The 21,454-nt window shown below is 40.2% G+C and overlaps 1 protein-coding gene across 8 annotated transcripts in view; it reads right to left on the bottom strand.

Annotated features, from left to right (window-relative positions):
• The window catches only part of LYST (lysosomal trafficking regulator), a 177,552-nt gene that overhangs the window by 11,159 nt on the left and 144,939 nt on the right, over positions 1-21,454 (bottom strand). For all 8 annotated transcript variants that reach the window (XM_035724098.1, XM_027587647.2, XM_027587628.2 and 5 more), the window contains 6 exons: positions 18,991-19,131; positions 16,128-16,345; positions 11,005-11,235; positions 9,173-9,362; positions 5,918-6,054; positions 2,506-2,604 (listed from right to left, as the gene is read on the bottom strand). In XM_035724098.1, coding sequence (XP_035579991.1) covers positions 2,506-2,604; positions 5,918-6,054; positions 9,173-9,362; positions 11,005-11,235; positions 16,128-16,345; positions 18,991-19,131 — 1,016 coding nt within the window. The remainder of the gene's footprint in view (positions 1-2,505; positions 2,605-5,917; positions 6,055-9,172; positions 9,363-11,004; positions 11,236-16,127; positions 16,346-18,990; positions 19,132-21,454) is intronic.

Here is a 21,454-nt window from a genome sequence, read left to right as displayed (position 1 = left end):
GTCTCTGAAAATTTCCCAACTTTTAAATGTCAATCAAGGTTGCTTTAAATTGCATTTCTTTTATTATAACCAAATTTAACTTTTTCACATATTCATTTTCTTACATGTAAATTTGTGTGCCTGGTTTTGTGTATTTGTTACTACATTTAAAAAATTATTTGGGGGTGCCCGGGGGGCTCAGTCGGTTAAGCCTCTGACTACCCACTAAGTGGGGAGTCTGCTTCTTTGCCTCTTTCTCTGCCCCTCCCCCTGCTCGCAAGCTCTCTCTCTCTCGCTAAAATAAATAATCATAAAAAAATGACAATAAAATAATTATTTGGAGGAATTCCTCTACTTGTGAAATAGAATGCAGATATCTTCCTTGTTTCTGCTGGATGACCTGGACCACCATACCAGTCTACGGACACCTTAGCCAAAGTCAAGTCTTGAGATCTGGATAACCCAGGGAACTGCAACCCAGGCTGTAATTCCATGCAAGAGGTGGCCTGACTGGACTCATCCTCACTCTTAGGGTGTAGTCCTTCAGGGACCAGCCTTTGGAGAAGGGCCTCCTTGGGACTCTCCAGCTTGCTCAGTCTCTGGATATCGTTATCTGTTCCTCTCACAAGAGCTGTCCAAGGACAGTGAGTACTCCAGGACTGACAAATGCCCTCCAGGTGAGAGCGCCCCCCTGCTTATTTACCTCTCTGGCCTGGGAATTCCCTATTAGCTTGTCAGCAATTTGATGCTTTAATTACACACACACACACCCAACACACACACACACACGTATGTGTGTGTATTTTTTTTTACTCCATGATCAAGAATATTATTTATAGGGTAAACACAGCATAGGACCCCTATAGTGGTTGTTGATAGTTTTATAGATCTTATACTTTAAAATGATTGTAAGAGTTAGCGTTACTAGATTCCCTGACTGGTTGGAAAACAATTTCCATGGACAGAATAGGAACCATGGACTACTTCATTTAAAGATGCTCTTGAGGGGCGCCTGGGTGGCTCAGTCGGTTAAGTGTCTGACTCTTAGTTTCGGCTCAGGTCATGATCTCAGGGGTCACGAGATCGAGTACCATGTCCAGCTCCGTGCTCAGTGGGGAGTCTGCTTGAAGATTATCTCTCTCTGCCTCTCCCCCCACTCACTCTCTCTCTCTTTCTAAAATAAATAAATAAATCTTCTAAAAAAAGTGCTCTTGGATGACATACTACCACCTCAAATAAACCTCATATATACTCTCTGGCCACCACCGATTCAGAGAATGGAAATATAGGTGTTCACTTTTATGAAGATGAGATGGTCATACTATTTAATTAGTGAAAAAAAATGACTCAAGAGCAACTATTTATCACTTTTAGAAGACATTCCAGGCTTTCTGACATCTGGCCCCCACTCTACTCTTTGTTCTCAGAGCACACACATCAGTGTCCTGCAGTAACCTGTATGTGCTTGTCTCCTGAGAAGAGCCCTGCACCAAAGCCCACCTGAGCCACTGCGGTGGCCTCCTAGCTGGCACCCTTGGCTCCAGTCTCATGTCCTACCGTGGGCTTCCCAAAAGGCTGGCCGGATCATATTACAACTGCTTAAAACGTTTTAATGGCGTCTTAGGCTAAGAGACGGAAACAATATTATGCTCACATTTATACCCCAAGGATCATGGGAAAGAACCTTAATAAGAGTTTAAAAGGGAGTAAACTTGGACAGAAAAGTAAGAGGAACCTAGCATCACCCCATGCTAGGAAGACTGGTTTCATCCAGTAGAACATATTTAATAATATAATGGAGAAAACTGTAATGGGGGGCAGAAGCAAAAGAAAGGTCTAGAGTAAAATGATAATTATCTCAGTTCTAGAAGAAAAGGATAATTATCACCCTAAATTTGCCACTTATCCTCAACAGTACCACAGGAGTTGATTCAAGAAAGGAACAACAGTAAATTAAGAGAAGTATTGCATAATATGTCTTTTCTTCCCTAGACTGTTTTATAATTTAATTTTCAAATCCTGGAAATTCAGCAAATGGCTAAAATAAATTTCTTCCAGTAAGTTGTGGAAATCAAGATGGGCTACTTGGATTTTGCTATAGTCCAGAGACTGTAGGAAGGTTAAATACTAGGTGTTCTCAGCTTCCAAATTTTACAGAATCAAGTGTACTCCTAAGCATTCAGGCCGACACCAAGAATACAGGCAAACAAGTATCACAATGTCATGAAAAAGTCTAAATACATAACAGATCATGACTCAAAATACTACATCTTTGACACCAAAAGATAGGACTGTTATAATTATTTTCAAAAATTTTCATGATCCTAGTAAACCTAAAACTAAAGAGTCAGATATGTGACCTTTTATATTTTAAGAGCTTACATGAAAAAAAGATTAAAAAACAAAAAATTGAAGTACAAACATTTTCAGTTACTCTTGTACCAGTGAATTATACTTCAGGAGCCTTTTCTTCTTCTCACGAACATGAAAATCCTAAACTGCCCGCGAAGTGAGCCCAGGACCTACCGTGCTGCTGGTAAACCTGTTGGCGTAGGCCGTGATGACCCCACATTTGCTCCCAGTGAACAGGTGGCAACTGTCAGGCACCCAGGCACAACTTGTTACCTGTGAGACAGGACAAACCAAAGATCATCGTGTTCAAAAAGCTTGAGAAATGTTTCTACTTCTCTGATGGTTATTTAAAAGACATACAACCACAAAATGTAATAAACATTTTACTTGAACTAATTAAAAATGTACAAGATATAATAATATTCTGTAACGTTAAGCCAGATGTCTAAAGGCTGTTTCCGAGTTAAAATGTATTACATCATCGTCTGTGATTTTACATTTTTCTGTACACACACACACGGCCACTTGTTCCTTAGAAATTTAAACAAAATGATCCAGGATTGACTAGATCCAAGGTTGAGTGTGTGTGTGATGTGCATGTGTATGTGGTTTCACACATTTCCCTGATTTTTTTTTTCTTTTTCTGCTTTTGGTAGGGAATTGGGGTACATACAAAGAGACAGGTATTGCTTCTAACAGTTCTAAAGATTGTTAAATAGGAGAAGGAAAGATAAATGTGGGGAAAAAAAATCTCAGATTATTCCTTTGGGACTGTAAGCCCTTCAGTCCTAACCATGGAGGTGCTATTCAAGGCCACTCAACTCTCTGGTCCAATAAGTCTTCCTCTGGCTCTGGGCACCAGCTGACCCCCAGCGCCAGTCCCCAGCGCCTCGGCTCCCATGGGCCCCTTCTCCAGTCCCACCTGTCCCATAGCCCGTGCTCCCCTCACGCTGCAGGGCTGTCTGTGCTAAGCAGACGGAGGTCATCAGCCACAGATCTCAGGCCCTTCCTTCCTTTGTGCCTCAAGGGTCTCAGTGCTTCTCCTGATTTAAAGGAGGAAGCCCCTCTGCTTCTCAGGGCAGCCCCACACCATACCCAGAGTTCCTCAGAACCCTTGTCCTTGCTCTCAGAATTTCAAGCTGTCTTTTGCTGGCTTCTTCCCCTCAAGTGTCTGCTACCTTAAAAATTACTTTCTCTCATCCTGGGTCTTCTTAACTCTCAATACATCACCCGAGTCCACTGGACCCAATTTCATTTTTTGAATTTCTTTCTTGAATAGTTCTATTTGTAAGGATTACTATTTCATGACTTCTATTCTTTCTTAGAGGTCTTCCAAAGAACAAAGAGAAAAAATATATATATTTTTTAATATATAGAAAACTCAGTGTCTTACGATTACCATATGGGTCTACCGAACCCTTTCATAAACCTAAGTTATATTACAGGGTTTTAATAATTTCATCTTCCCTCTGTCTCAAAACATTTTGCTGTTTCATCACTGTAGGAATTATTTCATGACTACTCAACAATTATTCCCAACTCTGCTAGAGCAAAACAAACAGGAAAACGCAGAATGATGGATCTGCTGGAAGGATAATGTGATCTGTGAAACCAAGTGTCACTTTGGGTTTTCTGATGGTACTGTCCAAAGAGTGGTATCATCTTTCAAGAAAATATAAAGGAAGACTGGAGACACTGCTTCATATTCTGCTTTTAGCTTTCATTGAACACAACTGGGAATTCAGAATTTTTCATGTTCTACTGATAAGAGAAAAGAGAACAAAACTGACAGAGGACTAGGTTTCACGATTATGAGATCAGTTAGAAGGTGAAGGCAAAGAGACGGCAGCACTCTAATCTCTCATGATGAGACCACGATCGTAGAAGTGAGATCTGAGTGTGGGTCCTCAGTATGATAACATCCTGGATGAATTTTCTCAAACTACAGAACTACTGAATGGACAATATGTTTCTAAGGATGAAAATGGAATAGGGGGCTTCATGCTGGCAGTCATTTGAGCAGAAGTTCTTTATCACAGAGTATTTTGCTAAAAGAATCTGGACAATCCTGTTTTGCTAAAAGGATTTATGACAGTGTTCTTTCATCTTTAATGATGCTTGTGTGCCAAACTTTACATGACAGAAGTAATTTTGCAATGCTCAATTCTTTCTTTCTTTCTTTTTTTTTTTAAGATTTTATTTATTTGACAGAGAGAGACACAGCGAGAGAGGGAACACAAGCAGGGGGAGTGGGAGAGGCAGGGAGAAGCAGGCTTCCCGTGGAGTAGGGAGCCCAGTGCAGGGCTCCATCCCAGGACCCTGGGATCATGACCTGAGACGAAGGCAGACGCTCAACAACTGAGCCACCCAGGCGCCCCTACAATACTCAAATTCTTATTAAAATTTCTAATAAGGTTGTTTTCCAATGTCCTTATGCTGCTTACTTTTGTTAGTTTACCGATAACCAGATAACAAAAGGTGATAACCATTTTTTTCAGGTACATTGAGAGTTAAGCGAATAAGTCATTGCCTTCCTTTCTTTCACTGCTAAAAATCCCCACAAGTAGCAGCTTACTCCATTTCTAATGTTCTCAGGGAAGGGGGCAATGTTAGGGCACATGAATAGGCAGGAGATGTTATGTAGGTAATGGGAGCCAGGAAATGGCAAAAGAATTTCCCAAGGAAAGAAAGAGTCACAGAAAGAGGGTTTAACATACAATTTGTATAGTATGGGAAAGAGTTGTGGCATTATTGTCTGTGTGTGTATATAGTGTGTGTGTGTGTGTGTGTGTATAGTGTGTGTGTATATAGAGTATGTGTGTAGTGTGTGTATATAGAGTGTTGTGTGTATATAGTGTGTGTGTATATAAAGTGTGTGTGTGTATAGTGTGTGTATATAGTGTGTGTGCATATAGTGTGTGTGTATTGTGTGTGTGTGTGTGTATAGTGTGTGTGTATTGTGTGTGTGTGTGTGTGTGTATAGTATATATATAGTATATATACAATTGGAAACATTTTTACAACAGCTTTAGGAGAGAGTAGTGGGGAGTACGATTTACGATTCCTCAGTTTCAAAGAGGAGGAAAGAACCTCAAGTCTGGAAAGGTTAAGGTGCTTGCCAAAGGCTACAGAGTAAATAATAAAGCCTAGACACTAACACAGAACTGAGGGCTTTAGTTGGACCTGATGCTCTTTCAACCCATTGTGATGCCTAAACACCCAGTCTATTTAGCAAAAACCAGGTACAGAGGATGGCACTCTGGTTATAGAAAACGACACAGTGACAAAAGGCAAGTGACAACTGAGAAGAAAGCAGTGTTGATTTTGTTCCAACACTGTGCCAATCGCTGATGCTGACTAGATGATTATAATACCGTCTCAATGAGATACTGGGGAGAAGACAAATTTTGGGGACACAGAAGAGAAATAGGAAGTCTGAGCACTGTAAACAAGGCCTAAGTCCAGTGTCATCAGCTTCTGGACTGGATTAACTGCAGAATATTAAAGACTAGCTGCTATCAGTCTGACTCCTTTCTAGAGCATTACACTTAATTATTATGATAAAGTACCTTGTAAAAACGTTTACCTGATATTGTTGTGAACTTTGTATAAAGTTTACTGGAGGCTCGCTTTGTTTACTCTTCAACCTTAAAATGTTATCAGCGTATCCCCAGCTCAGGATGGCTGACCACTGAATGTCAGTACTGTTCATGCTTCTCACACCTCAAGAAGAAGAAATAAAAGTATCAGATTGCCACCGCTCAACTGTTATTTGACAGCCCCCTAAAATGGCGGGTTAAAAGCTGAAGTTTACATAGCAGAACACAGTATCTTTCCAGAGCAAATCATCTTTGTATTCATAAGACAGGCCGACTTAAGTTCGTTTTATTCTTTTAATGCTAATGGGATTCTAAGAGTGGAACTAATTCTTATTCACTCGTGGTGTTTTGGTTAGGACTTACTTGATTTAGTACTAAAATGTCTGTTAAGAAATTTTTATGGAAGACAATGATAGTCAAGCTTACTCTGGTCATGTTCTATGAAACTTTTACTTTCAAAAATAAATACAAACTAGACACTGTTTAAATAACTTTGTAGCCACCATCTGCTGACAAATCAGTATGGACAACTATCAATACTAGAAAGAACACTGCTACCCTAGAGAAGCAACAGCGGTCCTGGGAAGGGGCCATTTAATCCTGTCAACTGCCAGGGCTTTGCACAGCAGACTTTGATTTAACGAGGTCCAGCTCCTTTCCCCTTTCTCTTTTTTACAACATAGTTATGTCTGTTGGGATAAAGATTTGGACATTTTGACATCCCTTTTCTGTACTATTCATAATCTATGCCCTGTTGGTATGCTGAATGTGGCCAATGCAGCATAAATGCTGTAATTGGTGCTGTCCTTGAAATTTGCATTGCTTAAGTCCCTTAAGGAGAGAGAATGGGCTTTATTTATTCCAGCACCTAGCAAAATAAGGCCACGTATTAAGGGAATGAAACAAATACATACTTGTTGAAAGAATCAATAGCACAGTGAAAATGTAATTCACAGATTTTTGTTTTCTTTTGTTGAGTACAATACCAAATGTTGACATCAGTTTGGCAATAAAGGAACTAGAATATACTCACTTAATAAAAGCTCCTCTAAATATAAGCTGCTAGGGAAAGGAACCACATTCTATGAGTCTCAGGGCCTCTCAAATTCATTCTGTAATGCCTGGCATATAGTGGGCACTCAATAGCCCACGTGCTCAATGAATGAGTTACATCTAGTAACTGCACCCAGTTTCTCATTCCATCACTTACAAGATGCACCATCTTTTTTTGTTTTTTTTTTGGAAGAAAAATAAACTTCTCCTTTACCTACTAGGACAGTGAATCTTAAACAGGAGTTTGTATGAAAATGGTGTTTCCAGTATGCCTAGGCTTGGACTCGAGCCCCAGAGATTCTGATACGGTGTGGCTCAAATGAGACCCAGGCAAGTATACTTTGAAAAAAAAAAAAAAAAAAGCATCTCAGGCAACTTGGAGGCACAATTTTCCAAGTAAGGGTTTAAGGTCATCAAAACCATTGCAGTTACATTGTTCTGTGCATGTATAGCTCAGCAAAACCACACAGTTACTTGATAAAGCAGCACTCAGCACCTTGCAGCTGTAGCACGTGACCCGACCCCCCTCGGCAAGCGGGGCTCTCACAAGCCAGTATGGGGTGGGTGAGTAGTACTCCTCTCTTGCACTGTAAGGTGCTGGGTGTGGCAGTGAGAGCTCGCACAGTCCCCTGGGCCCCGGGGGCCGGAATGCTTACAGCCTGATGGACCTTTACTGAGCACTTAGAAGGAGTCAGGCACTGTGCTAATCATTCCCTACATTATTTCATTTAATCTTTACAGTAAATTACCCTGTGAGGTCAATCCTTTTGTTATTCCCGATTTATAGATCAAAAGCCAGGATTTAGAAGGTTTAAGTAATTTTCTCAAGGTCAAACAACTACTAAGTATCAGAGCTGGGATGCAAACTCATTGTATCTGCTGTATTATATAATCTGTTGTATTATACTACTTCCCCACACAACCTAGATGCTGGCAAGCCCCAAATACATTCTAAAAGGGAATAAAGTGTAATTTGAATGAACACAGCTATTAACGGCACTGACTATAGTGGCACAAATAAGACAGGTTGAAAATTACATTTGACATATTTAAGTCCCATCGTGCCAAGCGGTAACACCAGCCCTTTCTCTTCTGCTCAAGAGAGACAAACTTCAATCCACTCTAATTAATTTTTTAAACGTAAATTACTGACACATTCTGGTACTTTAAGTATTATCAGTAGTAAATTATTTGTAACACCCCCACAACTAAGTGCAACACTGATATTACAGTAGTTACGATTAGACAGATTTATCTGATCCTACTAATTCACTAAATTTAGATAAAATGATAAGCAGCCTCTCCTACTACTAACAAGTATAAAGGCGATCACTGATTGCTGATATAAACAAGAGTAAGCCTACAAAGAACTGTGGTCCAGCCAGCACACTTAATTTCTTTGAGTGCCCTCTGCTTGGCATGGGTCCCGCACCCTTGTAGTGCAAAGCTGTACGTGGTGGAAGGCTCCTGAACCCCAAGGAGCGCAGTGCGTCAAAAATCATGTTAAACCCAAGCAGTGTGACTGTCTGGAAGCATCTAGTCCACACGCTGGCTTTTAGGCACATCTGCACACCCCTGCTATGAACAGGCGAGCATCCTCATTGATTTTAGTGCCCAAGCCCAGGCCGAGGAAGTAGGGAGAGTTCTTTTACATTGAACGAAATGGTTAATTACATTAACCATAAAGTAATGATGGCACTTTTCCATGTGTTGTTGTTAGTGAGTTAGTGCACAGAGGGTGAGAAAAGAACTGCTTTCCAGGCATACCTATTTTTAAAACCTGCTTTCAAGGCTATCATGACTTCCTTGTTTTGTTTTGTTTGTTTTAATCTCATGACTATCCCTTCTGAGGTACTAGCTTTGCTGGCCAGATAACTCTGCCTGTTCTGGGAGTCAAGAGCCTCAAAAGGTCCATTCCTAGAAGACTGATACTGTTTTCATCTTGTGAGCACAACCATTTATTCTTGTCTCTGACTCCTCCTCTCATTTCAAATGGCACTGCATTTAATCTCCCCCTTCCCCCCCATGTGGTATGTTTAATTCCTACTTTGCACTGAATAACCACAAATTCGAATGATTTTTCACCATGGATTCAAAACTTACAAATAAAATAGTGGCACAGATGAGCTGGAAACATCAAATCTCATGCAAAATACACCTAGAGTGATTCTCATTATGTTTTCTTTTACCTTGTTCTTTGCTGTATGTCATCAGAAGACAGAAATTTTGGGACAAACCACAGATGGCTCTGGTGGGCAGAGCCTGGAGAGAACCAAATCTTTCTCCGTGGGGCTGGCTGAAACAGACCACAGGTACTGGGGCACTTGGAGAACCCACATACTCCCCCCACTTCAAGCCTTTTATCCATGACAAAGGACTCTAAAACAGAGGAAAATAAAAGGTATGATTTTTTTTTAAAAAGGTAGTAAATATAGAATGACTTCTAACTTAAATTCTAAACAAAGAGTAAGCAACCTGATTATAAGTCCTTTGTAGGCAAGAATTATTTAAAAATTTTTTTACTTCCCCCATACTTAGCATTTAAAAATATATGGTCCTTGTTGCTAGACACAGCAATGAAAATATAGATGAAGCCCCAGTCCTCATGGAGCTGCCTTCCAGCTGGGATGAGGGGCAGAGAAGAAATAGACACATGCGCATCAGATGCTGAAAGCTCTACAAAGAGGGAGGGAGAGAACTGAGAACACTGGAGCTGCTATCTTAGATCCAGGGTCAGGGAACTGAGGAGGGGATATCTGAGCAGAGACCTGAAAGAAATGAGATAGCAAAATGGGGCTCGTCTGGAGACAGGCCATTCCAGGTGGAGGGAACAGTCAACACAGAGGTCCTGAGATGGGAATGAGGCAGCTCAGTACCAGGGTCCCGCTGTGAGCGGACACACGGCTCAGATCTTTACATGTACCAACTGCAAAGTTAGTTAGCACTGAGCATAGTGTAGATTAAATGGCATTTATTACTTTTCAGGGATGTGCTATTAAATCATTTTGGCATAAAAGAATAGAATAGCTTTCAACTTCGAAACACAACATTTGGTGATCTGGTTTTGGCAAAACAACACTATCATATTGATGTTTTAAATTTGAATTTTACTGCTTGTATCACTCTGGTTTGTGTTTAACATGCAAATTTGACATATGTGAGCTCTGAGCATAAAGAATTTACATGTCTTCTGTGTTCTACATTTACCGTATTTAAGTAACATTATTTTAAGAAACAGTTGTCAAAACAAGGTCTATGAAAACCACTTTCTCATAAATGGGTTACAGTTTCCTGCAGTTGGGGATGTGTTGCTTTATCTCCCCACTAAGGTTCTTCCCAACCTCCTTCCCACACCTTTTCATTTTCTGCCATTCCTCTCCACAAACCCTTACATTTTATAATTCACGGGCTTCCATCCTCTGCTGCTTTTATGATGAAGAATTTAGCTCAGGGTTAGAATCCATTTTACTCTTAAGGTTTGCCTGCTTTATTTTTGTATTTCAAAGTAAAAATTATGCCTACTTCCCAGTTTAAGAGGCAATACTTTTTACCATTATAATCGGGGGAGGCCAAAGACATATGTAAGGTTCTCTCTTAACTGTAAGCCAAAACATTCACACTTCTGGTCAGTACTTTTGGTGGAAGTTGGTCAAGGCCCTGCCATGGACGTGTGTACAGCCATGCCCATGCTCAGACCGTTCTCCAGTCCTGGACGGCTTCTCTCCTCTGGTGGACAGGTTCCTGTTAGGCCACTGTCCTGGCAGGCTTCCCCTGCTACTAGCCCTCTGGGAGCTGGCCACCTGACCTGAGCTCCCCAGAGCCCCACCTCGGCTCATTAACAGCATTGACCACACACAGGATATTACTGTTAACGGCGTGTGTCTGGGTTCATTGGCTGCAGTGCACCTTCAGGCCGGGACCCTTATATTCATCATGGTGTCCCTAGAACCTCAGAGGGGGCCTGACATCTGAGGGGTTGAGTCAACTTTTGCTGAATTCTATTGAAATTCAAATGACATACCGGATAGGTAATTTCTTTGACCTGTTCTCGGTTTTCCCTGAAAGCAAACTGCACTAGCAACCCCACAGCGGCAGGAAGCTCTCCTTCAAGGTTGAGTTTGGACCCGGGTCTGCTGGCGTGGGCCGACTGGAACAACTGACGAGGAGTCTGGCCGTAGGTTTTTATCATGGTTTCCAGCGCTCGCCTCTGAACTGGATCTTCAACTGCGGAGACATCCATTCCAAAATATGTCTGAAGGGTAAAAGAGTAAAAGAGAACAAGAGGTATGTAAAAAGCAAGATTGGCAATGACACCAGAGGGGAAACAACAACTTGTTTTATTCTCTAGGTAGTAGTTTACTCTCCTCTTCAAATGGAAATGGTTTTTAAATGTTTTTGATCGGTTAGCATCAGAAACTAATATAATGTTTTATGTCAATTATACCTTAATTAAAAAAAAATCCATGGAACACTACATCAAAAACTAATGATGTAATGTATGGTGATTAACATAACTAATAAAAAAAATTGAAAATTAAAAAAAAAATCCAAATGAGGTTTTTCTTTGGTCTTGTCTTTCAATGAGGACAGATAAAAAATAAGCAAGATTTTCACTTGAGTTGATCCAAAATAACAAGCAGATTAGCAAGTGGATGTATTTTTTTCTGTAGCTGCCTGTCAGATATCGGTCAGAAAACTAGAGTGAAGGGTGAAGGTACGGTTAGTCAAAATCATTTCAGGTGGTCAACAAAACTGAACAATTTCAGCTTATGGCAACACAGAGGCAGAAGAAAAGGAGAGGATCTTGCCCTGCCCCGATTTTCTCAACTTGTAGAAATGAGGACTAGAAGTTCAAAGCCATTTGTATCTGGCCCGAAATTATGTGATACCCAAATACTCTTTTGTTCTTTGACATTAATATGCTCAAAGAAAGATTCTGATTACTCTTCTCTCAAGACACAATGGCTGGTTTCATAGGATAATTTTCTGTTACTAACTCATGTAGGGGCCAAGGGCAGGTTGCCCAAAGATGGATCACTTTGGCATATTGATTTTATTTCATTTTGTTTTAAAGATTTATTATTTATTAGAGAGAGAAAGCAAGAGTGAGAGAGCACATGCGGGGGGTGGGGTGGGGCAGAAGAGAGGAAAAATGAGAATCCTAAGCACATTCCACATGGAGCCTAACACAGGGCTTGATCTCACAACCCTGAGATCATGACCTGAGCCAAAATCAAGAGTCAGATGCTTAACCAACTGAGCCACCCAGGCACCCCAAACATATCAATTATTTTAAATAGAAGTTACTTAGGAGATAGCCTGTGCAAGAAGGAGACCCAGACCCTCCTCTGTCCCCCTGAAAGCAGGAAATAAATTTCCCATGTGAAATGTACCCTCCCCATAGCAGGAGGTAAAGAGACATCCTTATCACCAGAGATGGGAAATTTAGAGTGGAAAAGGCTGTATAAATGACACTTGTTACTTTTCATTAATCTACTACCCCAGCCCAAATTCTCTTTAGCGATCCTTACTAATTGAAGCTCCCAAAGTTAAGTTTTCTTTTTTTTTCCTATCAATTCCTCACAGATTTATCATCTCCTTGTCTAAAAAGTGTAAAAACTGCCTGCCTTGGTCATTTCTTGAGGTCTTGATTTCATTATTGAGCCTCTGTGTGCACATGATTAAACTGGTGTTTTTTTCCTATTAATCTGTCTTACGTAAATTTAACTCTTAGTCCAGCTGGAAGATCTGGGAGGGTAGAGAAAGAATTTTTCATTCACTCACATACACCATGCTGGAGATGTCTATGACTATCAGCTACTGAGGCATGTTTTCTTACACACATACAGACATTAGTAAGGAGCCTAGATTTTTGAGGTCTCTATCTCTCCCGTTTTCCCCGGGCAGAAGAGTCAGAAATCTGAACGCTAGTATCACTGAAAACCAAGCAAAGTCTTTCTGATTCCCATTCTGTAAGCTCAAGAGCAACGCATGTATGTCTTATGCATCCTCAGAGAGGATTCACTGAATCTTGATTTCCTGTCTCTGTGTTTGCTTTGGAGGTTTTCACATACACCGCTAAAATGAACTAGAAGTTTGGCAGGGAGATGTGCTGCAGATCCCTTCAGCCTCCCTCGGTCATCTTGGTGAGGCTGCCAATGGAGAAGGCCAGCTTCACCTCTCTGGCAGGACGTGGAAGACTGGATAAGAAACAAAGTCAAAGTATTCCATTTTGACCAAGACACTGTAGAGAGAGTGGTGTCCTCCTGTGAAGCACTGTTCTTAGGACATGAAGCTGAAGAGAAAGGGGGTGGGGGGCGGGGCCAGGGCAATACTGAGACTGGAAGAGGAGTGAAGATTCAGGACTTGCCATGGTCCTTTTCTTTATCCCTCAGTGTTGGAATAATAAAAACAAAAGACTTCATGTATAATACTAAGTTACGGAAAAAGTCATCTGTTTAAAGTGATATACAGGAAAAGGCAAAAATGAAGTTAAGATTCGATGTTGGTAGGTAGTTCAGGAGAGTATTGTTTAGGTTCTTACGAAAACTGTGGGTGACTCTGAAAAAGTGTGGTGAAAATTGCAAGCTCTTTAATGTAAAGAGCGCTATTACACTTTTCTTCTTCGTGTTGTCATCCCCTGGAGTCAGGTAGAGAGTGATGTGCATTTCCTTCTTGACTTCTACAGCAAGCAGTCAGGAGCTGGGTACAGATCTGTCATGTTCTGTGAGTACCGGCTTGTACAATGTAGCTTTTAGCATTTCATCAGGCATAGCCAATTTCATTACATATCTAGACATAACCTTTCTATAAATGCCAAAATAAAATCTCAAAGATTCTTCGGAAGTTAAATAATCTTCAACACTACTCTCCTTGCCACCACCACCCCCGCTGCCACCACAAGGGATAAAATACTTGTTATAAATGCTTATCTAGGCATGGTCATATTCTTAATGGCTGCTTGACTTGGTATACTCAAAAATGCAGATGAAGATTGGAATAATTCTCTAGCCAGGGCTTTAAAAAATTTATTTGGAAATAGTGTTTCTCTACACTCTATGGTATCAGCTTCTAAGCGAACCTTATATATTAGCGAGCGATGAATCAAGATCAAAAGGCATTTCTACATTCCTTAAAAAGGTTAACATTTATTTATATTTAGTTCTATGGTGGACATTATCCTGTATGAAATTCCTCCTTTATTTATGAGGTTGGTATTACTGTTTATATTTTACAAATTTGTACATTTAGGTATGGAGAGGTTAAGCTACTTGCCCAAGGTCACACAGCAAGTGGCAGAGTCACAGGGTGAGGGTTTGAACGCAATTCTGCATTCAGAGACCGTGTACTTAATCACTGCACTTTCTTTGGCTCCATGAATTGAATGTTATCAAAATTCCTAGAAAGATGGCATAAACTATCTTTTTTAAAGTTCTAAAGTCCCAAAGAAATAGTGACAAAAATTGTCAGTAAAATGACAATTATGTGCATAGCATATTTCAGCATGCAGATACTCTTAATGTGAATTTTACATAAGAATAATTGAAAAGATATGCTAGGATTATAAGCACAGAGTATAATGAGGTTAATGTCAAAATTCCTAGGTGGTTTTAAAGTTACGTTTTAGCTCAAATATGAATGAAGGTCAAAAATTACACCTGAAGCCTTGCCTTTACTTTATACTAACCTTACGTAGAAAATTATTTCTCACCCATCAAACTGTATTATTCTCCCTTTCCAAAACACTTTGCCACTGCATTTCTTTTATCAGGGTCATCAGTAAATCTGTCTTACTCTGTCTTCTAGACCTAAAGTCTCTTAAGGAATTGACTTTTCTGTTATTTTAGAGGTATTTAAAATAATTACTGAGCGAAATGGACTAAAGAGATTTTTATTTTAAAAAACTGCTATTCAGGAATGGATCTCTGGCATAAATCAGCCCAGGTACAGAGTACATTACTGTGGGTTCATGTGCACATTTTCGCTGCATTTGTCATGAACGCTTGATGGACGTATGAAGAGAACTGTAGCTGCAGGGGAAGTCCAAGATCAGGAAGGCACAGAGGCTACACGTCGTATGCAGTGGATGAACAGCTACTGTGCTGTACTCGCTGTCTTTGAGTAGCCACTAGGCAACACGAGGCTATAGCTTTGTCCCTGTAGTTTGCCTTTCTGTCTCTCACTCCTTGAGGAGTTTCCTCCTAGAGCCTCATTGGGACCCCACGACCGCACCTGGGTGGGCACAACCACCCAACCTTCCTGCTCGCACCACTGCCCCCACTTGAATCTTACTCACCTTCACACACCCAGAGCCTAGCAAATGAAATGTTTCCTTAATAGGTAAGACTTCTTTTTTTTTTTTTAAAGGTAGCCTATCTAACAACATCAAAAAGAATATGTGAAAGTATAACAATTCTACTTCTAGGAATTTATATTGTGCTGAAAAGAGTTTACGTGGCAGGCCCAAACTGCTTTCCTTGGAAAGGCCTGCTTGCAAGGCTGCCCTTGGCTGGTAGATGGCAACATGGATTTCAGGAGAGTTCCCACCATTTCCTAACTGGATAAGAGTGGCTTACTGTGCCTAAACTGTTTGCACAAACAGTGTGGCTTATATTAAACACCTGCTCTCCTTCTGGGAGCCCGGGATTTCAGTACATGTGAGAGAGAGAGTGTTTCCATTACCAGCCCTTAATAAAACCCCTGGGCTCCGAGTCTCTAATGAGCTGCCCGGCTAGACCACATCACACATGTTGCTGGAGGAAGTGAGTGTGTTCTTTGTGATTTACTGGGAGAAGACTCCTGGAAACTTGTGCCTGGTGTCCTCCAGCTTTGCCCTATACATCTTTTCCTTTTGCTGATTTTGCACTGTATCCATCACTGTAATAAACCTTCTGTAAGTACGACTATTTGCCAAGTCTCTAAGACCTCATTCAGCCTGGGGATGGTCTGGAGGAAGGCCTGATGAACAGCATCTTAGTTATTTTTAAGGAGGTAAAATATAAAGCCTGAAAAGTCTCGGGCAACAGTTTAAGCGGTTGCCAATTCTCTTCGATAACTTGGGTATTTTAAAGAAACAGCCCAACAGCTAACCTTTTGTTCAGGTTTTGCCTTATGTAAATGCATATTTTTAAAAGGGTCACTTACAGCAGGATGAAAAACGTTGATGGCTTGAACGGAAGCCTTCCCTTTTTGCTTATACCCGAATACCAAGTCAATCCACTGACAGATGTTCTGGGACACGCAGTCAGACTCTAGAGCCTGTCGATGAATGAGGATAAAAAGACGAGGGTCGTTACGTGCCCAAGGAGGGAGGTTGACGTGATTAACCCGTTCGCCATTCTGACGCACACCAAAGTCAAAACCTAAAAGAGAAGATTAATATTAATGCTTATCTCCCCAAAGCATGCCTCATTTGGCCCACTGAGCAGGTCTTAAGAGTTTCCAGAAACAGATATTATGTGCTATAACCAGGGAAAGCAGAGGCAAAGAGAAGACTGACATCATTATTCATCTACTTACTTACCTACTGATAGAGAACTACAGGGGTTAAGGCTATCCTCATTAAATTTGACATCTTTCAACTATATCCTTCTACCACTTCACATCACACTGAAAAAACAGCAGAAAATCACTGCCTACTAATTTCAATATTCCACTTATCAGAACTTCAAATGTAGTAAGTGCTTAAATATCTATTCTATTATAAACTAAAATCAAACTAAGGTGTTAACATCACAAGAAATGTATACTAGCATTCTGTAGTTCAAAAAAATCCAACTAATGCAAAGTATACACATTCCTAAATGAACTATTAATTTTATGTTAAGTCTGGAGGTCTGTCCTGACATCATTTCCACTCAGCATTCCTATGGACAACAAAACCATCCCAACACATTGAATTAGAGGGTTCGTCTGTGATCTAAATAAGCTGTTCTCTAATTGTTTCATTAGTCTGCTAGTGTAAACAAAAATCTCAGAAGTGTTTGTTTAAAAAAAAAAAAACTGTCCTAAAAGAAATGTTACAGAAATGTTTTGTGCTACCTTTTATGGACAGAAAATCTGAACACCAGAACAGAATAAATTAAATTAAATTAAAATAAATTAAAAAGGAAATCTTAAAAGCTGATTACACTCTATATAAAATTAAGTTGCTGTCTGCCTCCTTCCAGATCTTGTGAAAACAGAAGGATATTCGTTAATTTTGGAAGTATTTTGAAATGATATGCTGTGAAATATAAACCAAGGGCTCAGGTAAATGAACACGGAGTGAGGGTGGGGGTAATCTCCAAAAGCTCAGCTCATCCTACAGACAGCTGCAGAGTGATTTAGGACAGACTGGCCAAGAATCTACAGAACTCTATGTGGGCAGCTTCAGGAGAAGCAGCAGGGATTTATTGATTTAACAATAGTGAATGAGACTTCTAAGGGCTGAGCTGGGGAGGGTCTGAGCAGCAAGGGGCCTGTATAAACTCAAATCATTCTCAACTGTCAAATGCTCTGGGGACACATCACAGGTAGGTACTCTTCACACACAGCAGATGACTGGAAGTACAATGAAAGGCTTATCAGAATGCCAATAGGAAAGGACATGATGTACACGATAGCAAACAATATTTTCCAAAAATAGCTATAACAACCCTTGCTGTGTTGCATGCTTTTCCAGAATCTTGCTACTCCCCTATCAAGTAGCAAAGTCTATGCTCCCTCCTTTTGAATGTGGGCAGCACTGGTGAACGGAATGTAGTAGGAGTGCCGCTCTGTGACCTCCAAGGCGAGGTTCGTAGAGGCCGTGCAGCTTCTGCTCGTCTCTCTCTTGGGACACTCGCCTTTGGAACCCCAAGTTGCCAAGGAGAATGTCCAAGGCCACCATGCTGTGAGGAAGTGCAAACTAGTCCACGTGGAGAGACCACATGGAAAACCATGGACACTACATAAAGAGAGATGCCTGCCAGCCCCCAGTTTCTCTGATCCCCTGGCTGGTCCAGCTCCAGTTAATCTGAATGCAGACCCTGAGCCCAAACCACTAAAGGCACTGGGCTGAGCTGCTTCTGAATTTCTGACCTCCAAAACCTGTAATGATAATAAATTTATTGTTGTTTTGAGGCACTAAGTGTTGAAGATATTTGTCACTCAGCCAGAGATAATAGAAACATACATATAAGAAACCATGGACAGAGAAAACAAGCATCGATTGAAATGAGTCCCAGGCCAAAAGCTACAAGGCAGGTACTACAAACTGCGGGTGCTGACAACTCACTGAGGCATTTCTCGTTTGGGCAACACTATGAACCGTGCTCCAGGTGATTAGCCGCATGGATTTATTAACGATTCTCCAAACCACGCCAGAGGGGCCAGTTAGTATAGAATAAAATTCTAAAGCAATTTTCCCAACGCTAACTTCTCTAAAGATATAATTATCAATTTCATGTAGTCCTAAAGGTCACATAAAAATATAAAATTAAGTAACGTAGGAAAATGACCCAAAAACATCTCTCAAAGAGCTACCTGGGCTTCTACTAAAAAATAGGTAAGGTTGGCCGAAATTATTGGTCATTGGCATCACAGAAAATTTGATTTTATCCTCTACCATCCCTTTTTGGTATTAGAAGATTCTGGCTAGGATGTTTTATTTCTAAGTTGGTCACTCTGCATAAAATCATTGAGATTTTGGTTAACTTACACTGTGCTCTCAATAAATTCATGACTTTTTAAAATAATGAGCATAGGATAACCTTTGCAATCAGAAAAAAGAAGCATTTCTGTAAAAACTAAAATACATGTTTACAAATATCTTTAATAGTTAAAAGTTACCAATTTTCCACACACACTTAGTCCTATAAAATAGTTACAATCTTCATCCTCACTTGGAAATAAAATGATAGACTTGATAAATAAAGATTTCTCTTATTTGGGGATCAAATTATAGGACTTAAAAAAGCTATTCTTATTTTTAGAAAAGTATAAAATAAGTACAGAATTATAAATTAGAAATGATTTACTGCTATACCTTCACGGTTGACTAAGAACTCTGGAAGATAAAAAAACTCTGGGATAAGTTCTTTGACATCAGTCATGGATTCAAAAGATGAGAGGCGCCAAGTTGTATTTGTAGAATGAAAAGTTCTGTCTGGAATGTCAAAACTTTGATCTATAAAGAAAGACAAACAATGCAGTTAAGACACAAAGACCTTATTCTATTTGAAGCTTGTTAAAATTAGTTTAACTTCTGCTACTTTGAAAAGATTAAAATGATGTTCATTTTGTTTTTCAGTTTTAAAGAGGTTATTCATGTTCTTGAAAATATATATTTCTCTATATAACTTGAGACCATATTATAGTATTTTTAATCTGTATTATGTTTTCCTAGTACATATAAATGGATGAATTTATATCATTTATTTGTTTAATTGATTACTATCTGCCTACTCAAGCAGAATTAAAGTCCCATAACAGCAGGGACCTGCGGAATCACCCACAACGAGCACATACTACGTACTTGATAATGACTTATTTATTGAATGAATGAATAATTAAAGGAAAATTAAAGTTCAAGTGTGTAAAACAGTTTTTTCCCCATCAGAAAGCAAAATTATTCCTTGACCTTTAATAATTTTTTAAAAGATTTTATTTATTTATTTATTTGACAGAGAAGAGAGAACACAAGCAGGGGGGAGCAGCAGAGGGAGAGGGAGAAACAGGCTCCCCACTGAGGAGCTCAACGTGGGGCTCGATCCCGTACCCTGGGACCACAACCCGAGCTGAAGGCAGATGCTTAACCGACTGAGCCACCCAGGCACCCTCCTTCACCTTTAATAATTAAGACTACTTTTTTCTTTTCTGGGGGGAGAGCATTGCTTTTTAGATATTAACTGAACTAAAGAATGAAGTACAATTTCCTATAAATGAAAAAACTAAACACAGTTACTCCTCTCTTAAGTTTTTCTGCTGTAGACTAATAATTAAGAACTGAGTTTTGACCTGTCTCTTTTCCTGTCAAAAGTCTGCAGACTCTAGCCACAGGACAAGCCTAGGACATGAAACGATATCCAAAGGCCAGCCCCTGAGAACACCAGTGGTATACATTGTACCATCTAAAACTCCTTTGAAGTTGCTGAAATTTTGAACTTATCTTTTCATTTAGAGACTGTCACAGACTAATCTCAGCATCAAGCAAGGCACAATTTTAAAAAGATATGCTACTACTGGGTATTTACCCCAAAGATACAAATGTAGGGACCCGAAGGGGTACGTGCACCCCAATGTTTATAGCAGCAATGTCCACAATAGCCAAACTGTGGAAAGAGCCAAGATGTCCATCGACAGATGAATGGATAAAGAAGATGTGGTATATATACACAATGGAATATTATGCAGCCATCAAAAGGAATGAGATCTTGCCATTTGCAACGACGTGGATGGAACTGAAGGGTGTTATGCTTAGTGAAATAAGTCAATCAGAGAAAGACATGTATCATATGACCTCACTGATATGAGGAATTCTTAATCTCAGGAACAATCTGAGGGTTGCTGGAGTGGTCGGGGGTGGGAGGGATGGGGTGGCTGGGTGATAGACATTGGGGAGGGTATGTGCTACGGTGAGCGCTGTGAATTGTGCAAGACTGTTGAATCACAGATCTGTACTTCTGAAACAAATAACGCAACATATTTTAAGAAAAAAGAAAAAGAAGAAGATAGCAGGAGAGGAAGAATGAAGGGGAGTAAGTCAGAGGGGGAGACGAACCAGGAGAGATGATGGACTCTGAAAAACAAACTGAGGGTTCTAGAGGGGAGGAGGGTAGGGGGATGGGTTAGCCTGGTGATGGGCATTAAAGAGGGCACATTCTGCGTGGAGCACTGGGTGTTATGAACAAACAATGAATCATGGAACACTACACCAAAACAAATGATGTAATATATGGTGATTAACATAACAATAAAAAATTTAAAAAAAAAGATATGCTAAACTTCTTCCCCAAGTCTGCGCTTCCCTGTCCAGCAACATTTTCTATTACTTTTATTACTTCCTCATCTATTCTGTTGAGTCAGTTAGCCCAGGGGAAAAAGTAACCGATCTAAATGGCATCTAGAAAAAGGAATTTTGTAAGGCTATGGTGGAGTCACAGTACCTAGAATAGAGACTACGGAACTGTGGCATGAAAGAAGCACACTGAGGATTCTGTTCAGATTGTCAAATTCTTCATTGTTTCTTAAGTTAAAAAAAAAGTAGTACTACAAATTTCTATAATCTAGAACGTGCATGTACTAAACCAGTGGTTCTGAAGCTACCACTTCTGTCCCCTAGACATTTAGCAATGTCTAGAGATATTTTTGGTTCTCACAACTGAACTGGTGGGGGAATGCCACTGGCATTGAGTGGGTAGAGGCCAGGGACGCTACAAAATAGCCTATAATGCACAGGACAGTCCTCACAACAAGAATTATGCACCTCAAAATGACCACAGGGCCAAGGT

This window comes from Zalophus californianus, chromosome 15 (genome assembly GCF_009762305.2).
Source record: "Zalophus californianus isolate mZalCal1 chromosome 15, mZalCal1.pri.v2, whole genome shotgun sequence".
Taxonomy (NCBI): Eukaryota; Metazoa; Chordata; class Mammalia; order Carnivora; family Otariidae; genus Zalophus; species Zalophus californianus.
Note: the sequence above shows the minus strand (reverse complement) of the source record. Positions and strands in the feature narration are given on the sequence as shown.